This window comes from Podarcis liolepis (genome assembly GCF_965112155.1).
Source record: "Podarcis liolepis genome assembly, chromosome: 8".
NCBI classification, from domain to species: domain Eukaryota; kingdom Metazoa; phylum Chordata; class Lepidosauria; order Squamata; family Lacertidae; genus Podarcis; species Podarcis liolepis.
In genome coordinates this window covers 40,858,585-40,874,751 of record NC_139560.1, presented here as the reverse complement: position 1 = coordinate 40,874,751, position 16,167 = coordinate 40,858,585, and the positions used below count along the sequence as shown (strand labels likewise).

The following is a 16,167-nucleotide window of genomic DNA, read 5'->3' as shown; positions in this document are numbered from 1 at the left end:
TGCTCACCCCTCCCCCCCCGTGCAGAGTTGGAGTTTCCCACTTCCCATTGGCGGCGAAAGCCCGCGAACACTCGAGGTCACGTGATCCTTTTGGCGCGGAATTTCCTTCCTTCTCTGCCCTCTGTTGTGTCTCGCGCGCAGAGAAGCTGCCGCCGTCGCCATCGTCTTGCGCGCGCTGTTTGCCAGCAGCCGCTCTCAGGGCTTTGCTGCCTCCTTGTCCCGCCGCCCTTCCTGCCCTTAGGAGGATTGCGCTGAGCTATGTCCTCACCGGCGTCCACCCCGAGCCGCCGCGGCAGTAAGCGCCGCAGAGGCGGAACTGCCCCAACCGATGGCGGCGCCAATCCCGCTACGCGTAAGTCACTCGACGCCTTGCCGCCGCGCCTGCCCCTGGGCTTCTGCACTTTTCAGGTTCCCTTTGGTGGTAATAATAATAATAATAATAATAATAATAATAATAATAATAATAATAAATTTATTATTTATACCCCGCCCATCTGGCTGGGTTTCCCCAGCCACTCTGGGCGGCTTCCAACAAAACACTAAAATACAATAACCAGTAATGTTTGCCCGGCGTTGTAATTTATTCGAGGTTGCGTGTGCGCGCCTCTCTTCCTAGATCTTACAAAGGGCTCCATAGGACAGCTTCACATGCTCTTGGTTAGGATGCTGCACGGGGAGGGAGGGAGGAAGGAGCCCGTGTTACACCGGTGCTTCTCGCAACGATTGTGTAAGACACCTGGTGCACGCTCGTCTGGGGAAGGCAGATTCCGGTGACAGCACATTATAGGCTTGCCTAGGAATAAGCCTTGTTAAATCCAGTGCAACCAGCTTCTGCGTAGAGAAGAATAAGGCACTGATGCGGGTCTCCCAGGTGCCTGTACGCTGTTTTTTATTTTTGTTTCTAAGAGACCTGCACATAGGGATTGGGAGTTTTGTGGCCCTTCACTGTTGTACTCCATCTCCCAATTGGACTCCTGGCCAGTTGTTGGGGGAGATGGGAATTATAGTCCAAAACATTTAAAAGTAGTGGTTCCACACTACTGCTATGCACTTGTGTGACATCTTCATGTTCTGTGTTTGCTGCTTGAAATGTTGTAATGCCTGGAACTGCCTGTTGTTCAGTGACCCATCTTTTCTTAACTTCCTTGTGCAGTTTTGAGCAGCTGTGTGACACTGGCTGGTGCCAAATGACTGTTTGAACAAGGACTTAATCCAAGACCCTGTTGTGATAGTGAAGCTAATCAAGATTGAATCTGAACATGTGCATTGTTTTTGTTTTGAGGCTGGGGAAAGGGAATCCGTTGCTTATTAGTTTGAAAAGTGAGATGCGTACAACAGCATAGGCAAAAGTTCAAACTTTCGCTTTGTTACAGCTCTTTCTGAAGATGTACAGTCTCCTCCTTCGCAACGACGTCACACAGAAGACTCTACAGGAGACTTACAACCAATGCCCACTTCTCCACCAATTGACTCACAAAGCCCAAATGTTCAAGATGCTCTGTTTTCCAGTCCACCACAATTCCAAAATTCAGGTATCTTTGACTTTGGACTGGGCAGTTGGCAATAGTATCAAACTGCTCATTTTTATCTTATCAATATTGTATGTAAATTGTAGACACAGTGTCTACAATGCTGCTGATCAGCCAGTGCAGAAGTTCCCAATGTGGTGCCCTCCAGATGTTGTGGACTACAACTCCCATCTGTGATTGCCTATGCTGGCTAGCATTGATGGGAGGTAGAGTCCAAAGTATCTGGAGATCACAACATTCGCCCCGACTGAACTAGTGTGTCTATTTTAATTTCCATGTGTTACCAGACTTGGAGTAGATTCAGATGACAGTATTATTAAGCCTCTGTGGACAGATTGTGATAATTTTTCATTTGGTATCTGATGCCTCACAGACTTGAAATAATATTGCAGTTCAGTATCTCCCCAAAAACTATCCTGTAGTATTTTTACTCTTAATTCCAAGAGATCACTTGAGGTGTTTCTTCCCGCTTCTAGCAATGTTCAAGCTACCCAAGTAATTTTATTAACACTTAACAAATAGTCTTGTTGAGTTGGATGAGATTCATCCACTTTGGGAGCAAATGTGCCAGGCATTGCAGTATACTAGTTTTAAAGCTACTTTGTATAATTCTGTAAACACCTGTCTTCTGCTGGAAAAACAAAAGGGCAAGCTTCTGTCACAAATGCATTAACATTTATATTTCTAAAACAATAATCACATTTTATTTGATACAGTTCCAATGGACTTTGATATTAGTTCACCACTTACCTATGGCACACCCAGTTCTAGAATAGAAGGAACCCCAAGGAGTGGTGTGCGAGGAACTCCAGTGCGACAGAGGCCTGATCTTGGCTCTGTCCGGAAGGCTAGGCAAGTAGATCTGCAGTCTGATGTGGTAGGTATTTCAGATTTTGCAAGTGACATTTCAGTCATCTGTATATTTACTCAAAGGAAGTTTCACTCATTGAATTCAGTAGAACTTTTTATCTGATATCCAAGCATAGATTGTGGCCTTAAATGTAATATTGATAGGTTACTCTTGTACTTAGCCTACAGCAGAAGACGCAGTGGCTAGTGAACAGTCTCTTGGACAAAAGCTAGTGATATGGGGAACAGATGTCAATGTGGCTTCATGCAAAGAAAAATTTCAGGTGAGTGGACAGTGGTTTACACACTTGTATATATTTGTTTGTTTTTAAATGTTTCTACTTTGGTGTGAGATGATGAGGTCTGGAGCAAGAATAATAATAATATCTGGCAGTTATTGGGGAAATCTTTTTTCCTCAAGAGACAATTTGTCTAATTCTTCCACCTAGTTATGTTAAACTGTAATACTCTATTGAGATAACATAAAATCAATATCACTCATGGGGGAATAACTTGTGTGTGAAAATTAATAGCATTTTATTTATGCCTGCCACAGTTCTGATGGAGACTGAAATCATATTCTTGTCTTGTTCTTTTGACATTCAGAGATTTCTTCAGCGTTTTATTGATCCAACAGCCAAAGAAGAGGAAAATATTGGCTTGGACCTCAATGAGCCTCTGTATCTGCAGCGACTGGAAGAGGTATGTTATGGCAGTATTGTTTAAATCTGGCTTGCATTTTTAGATTTAAATACTTATTTATTAATGTGTGACTAAATATCTTCCAGATAAGCTTGATTGGGGAGCCATTTCTGAATGTAAACTGTGACCATCTGAAAATATTTGATGAAAATCTTTACAGACAACTGATGTGCTATCCTCAGGTAAGGCAAATGTTTTCAATAGGCTCTTCAGTGCAAGAACTGTGAGAGCCAAAAGTTAAAGTTTAGTGTGCCTAATTTTGTATTAGTTAATTTAGTTACTTCAGATCTGCAGAATAGTATTATGATCTAAGGAAATTTGAATATTGCTGTCATATAAAATTGCTCAGTTCACAATTCTAATAAGTAACTCCCCTTATTTTGAAAGAAATTAGCTATGCAACATGAAGTGTTACTGTTTGAAAAACAAATTCAAAGCTTTCTTGGATAGGTAGAGCTAATTGTTTTGTTCTTTGGATTCAGGCATCTACATTTTTTAAAAATGACAACAGTTTGGCACAGCGCAAAAAGAAGACCCTGGCCTTGGACACAAGTTTCTATTCTTAACAGACATTAAAACACTATAATCATTAGTAAAGCCAGTGCTGTTGTTATTTAGCAGTCAATAGGCTTAGAAAGTCTGGGCTGTATTCTGCTAATGAGTTCTGTCAGTGTAAGGATACTTGCGCAACAGGACTTCACTCACTGTCTTCCACCTATTCATGACCTCCACAAATCTGCCCCAGAGGGTTGGTGAAACCCCTAGGACAGATTTAGGGGCACACAGGAGGAGAGGAGAAAATTCCATTGCACAAGCAGAAATCCTGGAACAATTGCCTTAGTGCTGTGTTAGATTCCACCCTTTGTTTTCATAATGTTTTGTGCAGGTGTGGAAGCAAGTATTGATGTATTCTTACGGTTTATATTTGCCTCCTTTGTACAGGAAGTTATTCCAACATTTGATATGGCTGCTAACGAAATTTTCTTTGACCGCTACCCTGATTCAGTATTGGAGCATCAAATTCAAGTGAGACCATATAATGCTGTAAAAACCAGAAGCATGAGGAGCCTGAACCCAGAAGGTAAGATGCTTTAGGTACAGCATCTTTAATAAGTTACCTGACAAACCGTTACATAAACTGCTTGGTCTTGGGCAAATAAATGCTAGAAGGATGGTCGTCTTTGAGTCACACTGAACCTGAGTCCCAATATTGTGTGGTCTTATACTGGTCAATACCTCCGCCTGCTTCAGAAAAAAATTCAAGAACTAGTAAATGCATCTCAGTCCTCCCGAATTTAGTAGCAAATGACTGAAATGGAAGAACTTGCACTCCTCACGTAAACATGTAATTCCATAATGCATATCATACATTTTTTCTCTTTAGAATTGTTGACTTATGTGATGCCAGGTAGCCATTTTATGCTAATAGCTCTTTAACGATTTATGCATTTCTTAGTTACCGTATTTTTTGCTCCATAAGGCACACTTTTTCCCTCCTAAAAAGTAAGGGGAAATGTGTGTGTGCGTCTTATGGAGCGAATGCAGGAGGGAATCTCTGCTCGGCGCTCACTTTAAAGATACCCCCCCCCTTGCATTCCCCCTCTAAAAATTAGGTGCGTCTTATGGAGCGAAAAATACGGTATATTGATAAAACATGATTTGGTTTTTCTTCTTCTCTTTTAATATTAGACATTGACCAGCTTATCACTATAAATGGCATGGTAATCAGGAGCTCCCAGTTAATTCCAGAAATGCAAGAAGCTTTCTTCAAGTGCCAAGTGTGTGCTTTCACAGCAAGAGTAGAAATCGATCGCGGTAGGATTGCCGAACCATCAGCATGCAAGAACTGTAACACCACACATAGTATGGCATTGGTTCACAACCGCTCAATGTTCTCGGATAAACAGATGGTATGTTCTTTTGTTAAATTATTAGGTTGAAATGTTCTGATGTGTTAAATTTTCTGCAATAAATGGTTACATGTATATTTTGCAAAAATATTAAAATAGTTTCTATGGTTTTCATTACTAGACAACTAGAAATTTTGCAGTTTCCCACCACACTTCCTCAGGCTGCATGCATACTAAACCCCTTCTATTAATGCATGGTTACATAAGAAGTTAATTTTACAGGATGGATATTCCTAATAAATCTAGTGTATTACAGTATGTTATGTTGCTATCGCTGTTACAGATCGTGCTTTTAAAAAATTGTCTGCTATCAGTTTCTGGGTTCATTTCTCAAGGCTAATTGCTGCCACCTTGCTTCAACTCCTTGTGGGAGTTGATATATGTTAATTAAGTCACATGTAGCTATATCCACACCTGGAACAAAGGTTGGTTCTCCATTTGAGAAATGGCTTAGCACTGTTCTGTTTGTTTCTCCAGATTCACAGAGATGAACCTAAATGTTAAAAAAGAGCAGCAGAAAAAACCACAAAGAATATTGTGGCAACTTAATGACAGATGTGTATACAAGTGTTGCCTCCACCAAAATAGTACAGAGGGTGAGATAGGAGTCACTTTTTGGAAAGACTAATATGACTCAAATAGTATGATAGCTTTAAATTTACCCCCTGTGGACACCTCATCAAATGCACCCCAAAAATCCATTAGACTAGTCTCAATATGTTGGAGCAGGGCACACCTGTAACCTAACTACCCTAATCTTTGAGAAACTGGACCACATCATCCTACTTAGAGGGGAGATACAGTGTTGCCAGAAGAGTCCTGAGAGAAAGACTGAGATGCTCTGGTTCTTTTTAATCTAGCAGAAAGGCAGGTGGGCAAACAGTTGTGTCTACCATTCAACAGGTTCCTTTGGGCAGTTGGTAATTGCCCAGACCAAGGAAGCACAGTTGCATGCCTCAACTAGACAGTCTGCTCTGGTACATCCTCTAAAGCAGGGGTTGGCAAGCTTACCAAACGATGGGCCAGTCCATTCTCCGTCCATTGGAGGATGGGTTGGAGCTTGTGCACACGCACTCTCTTACGGGTTGGAGGAGTGTGTGTGTGCACACGCTATTTCTGGCGCTCCTCTGACCCAGATGTGCACCTGAAATAGTGTGTATGCATGCTCACGGGCGCTTCTCCGTCCCACACATGCACACATGCTATTTCTGGCACGCATCCGGGTCGGAGGAGTGCCCGTGCGCATGTGCACAGGCACCATCAACTCGGAAGTCGGTCACCACGCTGTGCCGTGCTGGTAAGAGCGGAGGGCAGCAGGGGTCTCCATGGGCCGGATAGACGATCCCTGTGGGCCACTACTGGCCCATGGGCCTCAGGTTGCCAACCCCTGCTCTAAAGAGACATGTAGTTTCGACAAACAATATAGTTTACTGGTTTTTGTCTCATCAATTGCTTGAACAAGTACATAGTTAGGAAAGTTTATGTCTAGTATTTCCAACAGACAGTCAGTATGATTAGAAATATTGTTGCACTTTAACTAAGGATTGTTCTTTTACCAGATCAAGCTGCAGGAGTCTCCAGATGACATGCCAGCTGGTCAGACACCATATACTATTGTGCTCTTTGCTCACAATGATCTAGTGGATAAGGTTCAGCCAGGTGACAGAGTTAATGTTACAGGTAAGAAAAATGTTTCGGCATCAGTTCTTGTCTTTAAGTAAAAATGAGCCTAGTATAGAATACTGGCTCCTATAGATAAAATAGTAAGATGAGAGAAAGCAGTGAAATTGTGGATGTATGGAGGACTTTCCTGTTTTCTTTTACTGTAGCAGCTTCTACACTTTTTTGTGACAGCTATTGATACAGGCATAGTTGGAAGAACGTGCAGCATTGGCTCTGCTTGTCAAGCTATCAACATTAATGTTGTGGTTATTTCCATTTATATTCTGGCGTTCCTCCCTAAGGAGTCTAGAGTGGCATTAATGTACATATAAATATTGTATTGAGCTTTTCAATTTTAAAGTCCTGTAAATTACATACCAGGTGTTATGAGTTACATTGGGCTTGCATGTGTTCAGGGTTAAATGATACGATCTAGCACTGGGTAGCTTTTAACGAGGGCTGCACAGCCAAGCCAAAATCTAAACTTGTCTGGTTAGTATCTTGGGGAAGACGGGGAAGAGATGAATGTTGCCTCTTAGTCTGGGAGATCTAATAATGGCTTTATGTTTGTTCAGGTATCTACAGAGCAGTCCCTGTTCGTGTCATTCCAAGAATGAGCAGTGTGAGATCTGTCTATAAGACCCATATTGATGTTATTCATTATTGCAAAACTGATTCAAAACGCTTGCATGGCATTGAAGAAGGAACTGAACAGAAAATGTTTACAGAGGAGCGTGAGACAATGCTTCAAGAGCTTTCGAGGAAACCCGATATTTATGACAGGCTTTCCTCTGCACTTGCCCCAAGTATTTATGAGCATGAAGATATTAAAAAGGTAAGGAATATTTAAATTACACATTTGCCTCACTGACTAAATACATCAAACTTTGCATACCTATCTTGGTATATAGTATACGTACTAATACATAAAAGTAATTTATTCTGAAAATATTTCTCTTATTTTGAGTTCATAAAGTACTTAAAGCCCGTATATTTTAGCACATCGTTTAGAATACACAGTGGGTATATGTGAAATAGATGCAAACAAATACTTTAATTATATAGACATCACCTTTTTTCTCTACTAAGATTAAGCTAATGGATATGACTAACTTTCGCCCATTAATTTCAGTTCATTAATTTCTACACTCCATATAACTTAGTTGGATAGAACCCATAATTTCTAAAGAAAGATAGTAATGTTGTCCCACCTGCCACAAAGCACACATCCTTATTTTTTTATACTGCCAATTGAAAACTTCCCACTGTAGCTGAAATTTAATTGGTGGCTAAATAAAAATGAATTGAAGCAGCTAATGTAGAACACTGTAATTTTAAAGCAGAACAGGGTAAGACTTTGAATAATCCCTTAACTCTTGTGCCTATCTTGCTGTCAGGTCAGAAATGAGCAATTGACTAAAAACAAGAAGATTTCTTGCATTGTGAAGGTTAATTACAATTTGTAGTGTGTTTCAGTGTTGATTGGAAAAAGAAGATTTTAGTTTGCTAGGTCTGAAAATCTGGGCTGGTTCTTCTGCACATGTGTGTATGTCTGCAGCTTTGTGCGAGCTTCTGTGAAGCTTTGTCAGTTTTGTGCAAGAGATCCATGTCATCATGTTCACCTGTGTGGATGCATCATGTAGACATGTATCTAACATCTCACAGAAATCAGTGTTCAAAACTCCCATTGTTCTAGCTGCATTTTTGCGACAGGGAATTTCATTAGTGCAAGCAGTTTCTGAGCTCTAGCCACAGTACTGCGCCTGAGATATCAGATTAAAACTGCAGAGTGGAAGGAAAGGGGGACTCTTTTCTGCCTCCAAACTTCCAGCTACTCTCTGAAGACTGGAGCAGAGACCCTGTTTAGAATATATGGGGGTGGGCAGGGGAAGGACAAGACCATGTGAAAAATGAACATAATATTTTAGCTGCATTTCATTCATTTTCATCTTTGCATTCTTGTTATTTTTAAAAAGCATGCCTAGACATTCTGTTGTGGTGCCCATAACCTAAGTTTAAGGTGCCATTTAGCTCCTAGCTTTCACATCTCAGTTTCTAACACGGACAGAAATGCTGCTTCCACATAGCGTTGGAATTACCTAAAGGGTACCCGGGTCCTCGTGAGTCGTCCTTGAATCATGCCTGTGCATACAGTATATTCACAAATTGAATTTCACTTTTTTACGAAAAGCAGCTGTGATCATTCAAAATCCTCCTTTTGCAGGGCATTCTTCTTCAGCTGTTTGGAGGATCAAGGAAAGATTTCAGCCACACCGGCCGAGGCAATTTTCGTGCTGAGATCAACATTCTCCTATGTGGAGATCCGGGTACCAGCAAGTCCCAGTTGCTTCAGTATGTCTATAACCTGGTTCCAAGAGGCCAATATACATCTGGGAAAGGCTCCAGTGCAGTTGGCCTTACGGCTTATGTGATGAAGGATCCCGAAACAAAACAGCTGGTTCTGCAGACTGGAGCCTTGGTCCTCAGTGACAATGGCATTTGCTGTATTGATGAGTTTGATAAAATGAACGAAAGTACAAGGTCGATGCTTCATGAAGTCATGGAACAACAAACATTGTCAATTGCCAAGGTAAAGACTTTCCCCCAAATAAATCCTTTTCTTTTGATCTATGGGAGATTCTGATAATTGGCATTTGCACCATTGTATTTCATGTTTATATGTGAACACTTATGTTTATGTAGCCAAAATGGCACCACATATGCACGCACACGCGCGCGCACACACACACACACACAGCTATAACAGGTTTAGTGAGGTTCAGAAAATCTCACTTAAAAAAAAATCTCATAAAGGGATCGAATCTCACAACACAGTTTAATATTTGCACTCATGATTACAGCCTGAATGTAAATGGATGCTCAGCTTTCCCACTACTAGAGTTGTAAATGAATTTCAAATCTTTACTTCCTGACAGGCTGGAATTATTTGCCAACTGAATGCTCGTACCTCTATTCTGGCTGCTGCTAATCCAATAGAATCCCAGTGGAATCCAAAGAAAACAACCATCGAAAACATCCAGCTTCCCCATACACTGCTATCTAGGTATCCCTTGAGACATTTTATTGCTGTGTGATAGCTGTGCCTGAAATAGTCCTATCTGGAAACTTACCATGAAGTTGCCAACTTCCATATTGTGCAGGTTTTAGAACACAAATATCAGAACCGTTTTCACTGCCTCATAAATATTTAAAGCTTTTTGTGTGCTGCAGTGCAATTCTTTTTTTTTTTTAATTATTGAATTGGCATTGAAATCCACTGATGCCTCTTTGTGTATGTATTCATGGAAGCCTATGTAGGCTGCCAGTGTTAGCTGACAACCTGAGGTTTTTCCCTTGGTCCACAGAATGAGCAGGGTTCCATTCGATTAATTTACAGATTGCGGGGCAGAGACTTAATAAAAAACATATAGTTTGCTTTCCAGAAATGGCAGTTGTGTTAGAGCCTGAATATACCACCATCTATGACTGATATTAACAACAGTGTCAGTTTCTGACAACTTAATTATATCCGTGGGGCAACAGTTCCAATGGTGCAGCAGTTGTTCATGTTGCAGCAGCATTATTGTTGTTGTTGCTGTTATTGTTATTGTTATTATACATAGGTTTGATCTCATTTTCCTAATGCTGGACCCTCGAGATGAAGCATATGACAGACGTTTGGCTCATCACTTGGTTGCCTTATACTACCAAACTGAAGAGCAGGTGGAAGAAGAGCACATGGATATGGCAGTTTTAAGGGATTATATTGCTTATGCTCGTAGTTACATTAACCCAAGACTAAGCGAAGAAGCAAGTCAAGCTCTCATTGAAGTAAGTACCGGTTAAAACTAAAAATATGGCTACTTTTAAAAAAAAGGTTCCAACATTTAACCCAAATAGTGGTTGGACTTTTTAAAAAAATGTTCACTTCTCAAAATGCCCTCAGTGATGGCTGCACATATCTGTCTGCCTAAGTAACATTCTTAGATTTAACAATCCTTGAAAACATGTTTACAGTGTACTTTTCATTTTCTCTTCACTCTAGGCATATGTGGATATGAGGAAGATTGGAAGTGGTAGAGGAATGGTTTCTGCATATCCTCGGCAGCTGGAATCTTTGATTCGTCTGGCGGAAGCGCATGCTAAAGTACGATTTTCTAAGAAAGTAGAGACAGTGGATGTTGAAGAAGCAAAGCGTCTTCACCGTGAAGCTCTGAAACAGTCCGCTACGGATCCAAGGACTGGAATTGTGGACATATCTATTCTCACCACAGGTCTATAGCTAAAAACGAATCAATCTTGTTAATTTCTGGCTTGAATAATGCTGCAGCATGATCAGCCTGAAACTTGCTGATACAGTCTGTGGGGTGGGGGTGGGATCTAATTTGTAGCCTTGGAAGACTTCTTTTAAAGAGGTCATTCAAATGATTTATTATATTGTGGGGAAAACATTGTGACTCTTTCTGTTTGTTTCTTTTTTAAGGGATGAGTGCCACTGCCCGTAAACGCAAAGAAGAACTGGCTCAGGCTTTGAAGAAGGTTATTCAGTCTAAGGGTAAAACACCAGCTCTAAGATATCAACAGCTCTTTGAGGATCTTCGTGCGCAATCTGAAACAGTAAGTTTGTTGTAAGGCTTGCATGCTGTGTTTGTTCTATTCACTTTCACAAGTACAAAATATCTAAGGAATGTCTCCTTCCCCACCCTGAATGCCTCCTCTGGGTTTTCCAACGCTGTACCATGAGTTGTTCATTTGGTATAATTTTGTTTGTTGCGATTAGGCAGGGAAGTGTATTGATGAAGTTTCAGGATTGAACAACATGAAGGCTCTTTAGTCATTGCAGCACTGCCTTATTGCACTTAAGCCTGAGCCTCTAAAAGAGTTAGTTACATGGCACTTCGTACATGCACAATCTTCCCTCCCACCTCTTATTTTCCTCATTATCTTCCTACTGATCTGACTCAAAACTGGACTGGATTTGCAGTAATCCTAAAGGTACTTGAAACTAAACCACGGTCATTGGCCTACTGTACTTTTCTTCCTCAGGGTTGTCTACCACCCAAAGGGGTGATCTTTTCCACATTTTGTTGTTGTCATAATCATTTATTTAGATTTGTTACTGACTGTTAAAAATATTGAAAAATCTCTATTGTTCCAAAACATGGAGTATCATCTCGCTCATCTGCCACAGAACCCTAGTACGTTGCAGAATGTAGTGGCCTATTCGAGGGTGCATGCTTGGTTCATGCATGGCATTGATGAGCAATTAGGCCTCACAGTTGCCATGCGTGAACTGAGGATGTGGCAAAAGCATCTTCAGTGTTTCCCCTTCAGCTGCATGTTGCAGATGGGGCTCAGGCAGAAAATCTTTCTTTCCAGCATGTTTCCCTGCTTTTACTCATCATCTCCCTGAGAGCCCCTTAATAAGCTCCCAAGAAACTCCTGGATGCCCAAGCACAGTTTGAAAACCACTAATAGATTTTAGATTCACACTGGAACTTAATATTTTATTTCTTATTTTATTGTTGAAGTATAATGGCTTCAAGGTGTGCAAAAATAATACAATCTCTACAGTCTGGGTTGTTGTACATAGTATTTGTATGTTAATGTCAGTATTTACTTTTTTCTTTTAAGGCTGTCACTAAAGAAATGTTTGAAGAAGCACTGCATGCATTGGCTGATGACGACTTCTTGACTGTGACTGGGAAGACTGTTAGACTTCTCTAAATAAACCCTAACTTTACAGGAATGGAACTGTAAAACTAACTTCTTGGTGTAACTTTGCTTTAATACAATATGCTTACTTCATACTAGTTAGACTGGAATTGGACCAGGAGCTCATCACTATCAGCATGGAAAATTACTGTTACTATTTTGCTTATTAAGGAATGTTAATTCTTTCAGCACACTTAATTTTAGCACATTTTTTCTCAGCATCTTTTAAAGAGTAAGCTCTATACATAAAATCTCAAACTATAAAAACTTATTGTTACAATTTTTGAATTCAAATTCATATGAATGTCTCCTATAGCACTATTTCTGCATATTAGATAATGCTTGTGAAAATTTTGTTTGTAATAAAATGCAGATGACTTATTCTACTTCATTGTGCATTTTGAAAATTTGAAAAGTTTGTTATGCTGAACCTGGTCAGTTGATACTTTGTGTATAATTCTCTGTCTCTGATATAGAAAACAGTAAGGCTTAATTCAGATTAAATCATACTAAGCCATGATTTTTGCTAATCAGTACTTAAAAACTCACACATGGTTTCCGTTTCCAGACATATACAGAAGGTAACCATGGATTAGAGCTCCTCTTCTGCTTCCATTTTTCATCTTGTCAACACCTAAGCTTCATAAGTTTATTCTGCTTTGCATATAGCAGCAGCTCTTGAGATGAAGCAACAGCCCCTAACTGTAGTCTGAAAGCTTGGTTTCTCAGCACCTCACAACATTGGTTGACATTTCTTAATGAGGGGCTGAAGGCATTGGGGGCTCAAATCCTGATGGAAGGCTCTTTGATTCTGTGGAGGCTTTCTTCAACAAGAAAGGCAAATTTTGCCAATTCCCTCTCCCATTTGAAGCCTATCAAAATCTGTTTCAGAGGGATGGAGGACCATTTGGAACAGCATGGTAAGGGGAGTACAGTGGTACCTCGGTTTATGAACTTAATCCATTCTTAAACCACAATGTGGTTTAAACCACAATGTGGTTCGGCAGTGGAATTTGCTGCCAAGGAGTGTGGTGGAGTCTCCTTCTTTGGAGGTCTTTAAGCAGAGGCTTGACAACCATACGTCAGGAGTGCTCTGATGGTGTTTCCTGCTTGGCAAGGGGTTGGACTCGATGGCCCTTGTGGTCTCTTCCAACTCTATGATTCTATGTTCTTAAACCGAGGTGCACTTTCCCTAATGAGGCTTCCTGCCGCTGGTGCCCTTCCACCGTTCGGATTCCATTCTTAAAGGTAAAGGTACCCCTACCCAAAGGCCAGTCGTGGCCGACTTTAGGGTTGCGTGCTCATCTCGCTCTAGAGGCCGGGAGCCGGCACTGTCCGAAGACACTTCCAGGTCACGTGGCCAGCGTGACAAAGCTGCGTCTGGCGAGCCAGCACCAGCGCCGCACACGGAAACTCCATTACCTTCCCGCTATAAAGCGGTCCCTATTTATCTACTTGCACTTAGGGATGCTTTCGAACTGCTAGGTTGGCAGGAGCCAGGACCGAACGACGGGAGCTCACCCCTTTGCGGGGATTCGAACCGCCGACCTTACGATCGGCAAGTCCTAGGCACTGAGGTTTTACCCACAGCGCCACCCGCGCGCCCCCTCCATTCCATTCTTAGACCAAGGTAAAGTTCGCAAACTCGGAGACTACTTCCGGTTTTGCATAGTTCATAAACTGAATTGTTCATAAACAGGACTGTTCTTAAACCAAGGTACCACTGTATTGTCAGAAAAATGCCGCCTTTTTGTTGTACTAGCAGAAGATTTCACTGAATCAAAGAACCTTCCAACATAGCAATAAATGAAATTGGACAAAACCTGAGCTTTCTAAAGTTTTGTTCTTGACAATAAAGCTGTAATCCTGTTTATGCTTACTTGAATTTAACTTGCAGTAATGTACAGGAGTATCAGCTGGTGATCTGGGGCTTCAGAAGTCTGACTAATTATTTATGTTACCCTAAATCTTTCCCTTGACATGTTTTCTTACTTATGAATTAGCATTATATCAACAAAAAAAGTTTAGTGGGACTGATTTGTATATGTTGCATATTACTAGTTGCATACCCTTTTAAAAATACTCTTTATAGCTTTTTAAAAATAGAAAGCTCATGTACAGCACATGATTTAATATTAATCATTTTTCAGAGAAAACAAAAGATAACTAACCAAAACCATAATTTAGAGGCACAAATAGGCTACAAATTTAATCATCATTCCAGTTTTGAAATCTCCCTTTAGCTGGAGTGCCATGGCTGCAAGATAAACACTGGAAGAAGTTTTCATAGTACCTAAGTACGAAAAGCTTTGCAAGCGTTAAGCTGGTACATCCTCTGCCTGCTGCCATAGGAACTTTAAAGTACATCAGCAACATGCATCTAAATAAGGCTTGACACAAACAGGAACCCTATTAATTTAGGAAGCCCTATTCATATGCTGGCCATATTCTACAGGCATGCATTTCTTCATGTAGTTGTAGAACCTGTCCCTGCCTGTATGTTCACTCTATAGAAAAAGAAGCCGAAATATATATTGAGAGCCATGATGAGTGTGGAAGGAGGTCATATATAGATGGACAACAACCTGGGTGCATGGTATCTTTAAAAACACACGACACATCTTGTCGGGTTCCTGACAGTGAGCAAGCATAATAATAGCAATGTGCTTAAATGGCAACCGTTAATTATATGAAAAAAGGAATACAGTTGGAAATGACAAAATGTAGAGGTTCAGTACAATACTAGCAGGTGGTTAACCCCCAGTTTGGAACCTGACCTGGTCCCAAAAGATCACTACCACCACCCTCATTGTAGGAAGTGGGCAAGTGTCCTGCAAATCGCTTCCTCCCTGGTCATCAGAATTAGATCATTTGATGAGCACAGAGACAACACCCCCCTCAGCTGATGTGCATGGGTCATCTGAAGGGGATGCTGTGTGCAAGTAGCCACACACATAACTGGTATGCAGCCCCCAGGGAATGGGTCAAGAGTGAATATTATTCCCAGCGCAAAAAACATTAGCCGCCCCTGATTTACGTATTAAGAGCCTGGACACTTTCCAGGTGCACAGCAGCTAGCCCAGCTATCTTCCTACAGCAAACGAACCGCATTTTGCCACCAGCTGGGGAAGTAAGCTTTTGTATGTTGTAATAAATATAACCACAAGGAGGAGACGAAGGCAAAGAAGAGCGTCTTCTGGACTACCAGCTGTTGGTAATATAGCAGTATTAGTCAATTATGTATAATAATTGTTTTTTAAAGGAAATGTTAAGGAAAACAGCATATAATGGAGACAATGCAGGGACATTAATCTTGTTGGTAAAACGTGTAGGGCTGCCTAGTTGTGTTTATTTAATTCTGCATCGAAAATATGCAAAAGATGTACACAACTTCAGCTCCTCTGAGCTTCAAATAAAAAACAATTGTTTCGATAGCTAAATGGATATATTCTGTTCCTGCTGAAATAGATTGTCAACTTGCAACATAAAAAAGTGTTAGCTTTCAACTCTGTTCCCTATTTAGAGTTTTAAGTTTCTCTCCAGTTTTAACTTTGTTTCCAGTGCTTTGCAAGCATCTTTAAATAATATTGTAATAGGGGAAATGTTTGTGTTTTAAACCCTCACAAGCATGAAACCATTCTGCGTTGGAAATTGAGAGTTCAACATCACGAGGGCCACAAATTAGCCCCTTCTGGGGGTAAGGCAGTGGTCAACAAATTTGTTGTCAACCCAGCAAAATCAATACCCATCAAGTCAGCGAAATAATAACGCAGGCCAAGGCTAACTGGAAAGCAAACGAC

The 16,167-nt window shown here is 40.9% G+C and overlaps 1 protein-coding gene across 1 annotated transcript; it reads left to right on the top strand.

The window, feature by feature from the left end:
• Window positions 1-212: 212 nt before the first annotated feature.
• MCM4 (minichromosome maintenance complex component 4) lies at window positions 213-12,753 on the top strand. The gene is made up of 16 exons (XM_083518323.1): window positions 213-352; window positions 1,374-1,532; window positions 2,246-2,406; window positions 2,561-2,662; window positions 2,985-3,080; window positions 3,167-3,262; window positions 4,023-4,161; window positions 4,770-4,990; window positions 6,550-6,670; window positions 7,228-7,487; window positions 8,877-9,242; window positions 9,589-9,716; window positions 10,276-10,483; window positions 10,698-10,926; window positions 11,136-11,269; window positions 12,287-12,753. The coding sequence occupies exons 1-16, from the start codon at window positions 259-261 to the stop codon at window positions 12,377-12,379; spliced, it is 2,607 nt and encodes an 868-aa protein (XP_083374449.1). The 5' UTR covers window positions 213-258; the 3' UTR covers window positions 12,380-12,753.
• The last annotated feature ends 3,414 nt before the right edge of the window (window positions 12,754-16,167 follow it).

Excerpts from the sequence above, each read along its gene's own strand:
- MCM4 (XM_083518323.1), top strand. The coding sequence starts at position 259 with ATGTCCTCACCGGCGTCCACCCCGAGCCGCCGCGGCAGTAAGCGCCGC. Across the intron at positions 6,671-7,227 it reads TGACAGAGTTAATGTTACAG|GTATCTACAGAGCAGTCCCT; the intron begins GTAAGAAAAATG and ends ATGTTTGTTCAG. Across the intron at positions 10,927-11,135 it reads CATATCTATTCTCACCACAG|GGATGAGTGCCACTGCCCGT; the intron begins GTCTATAGCTAA and ends TTCTTTTTTAAG.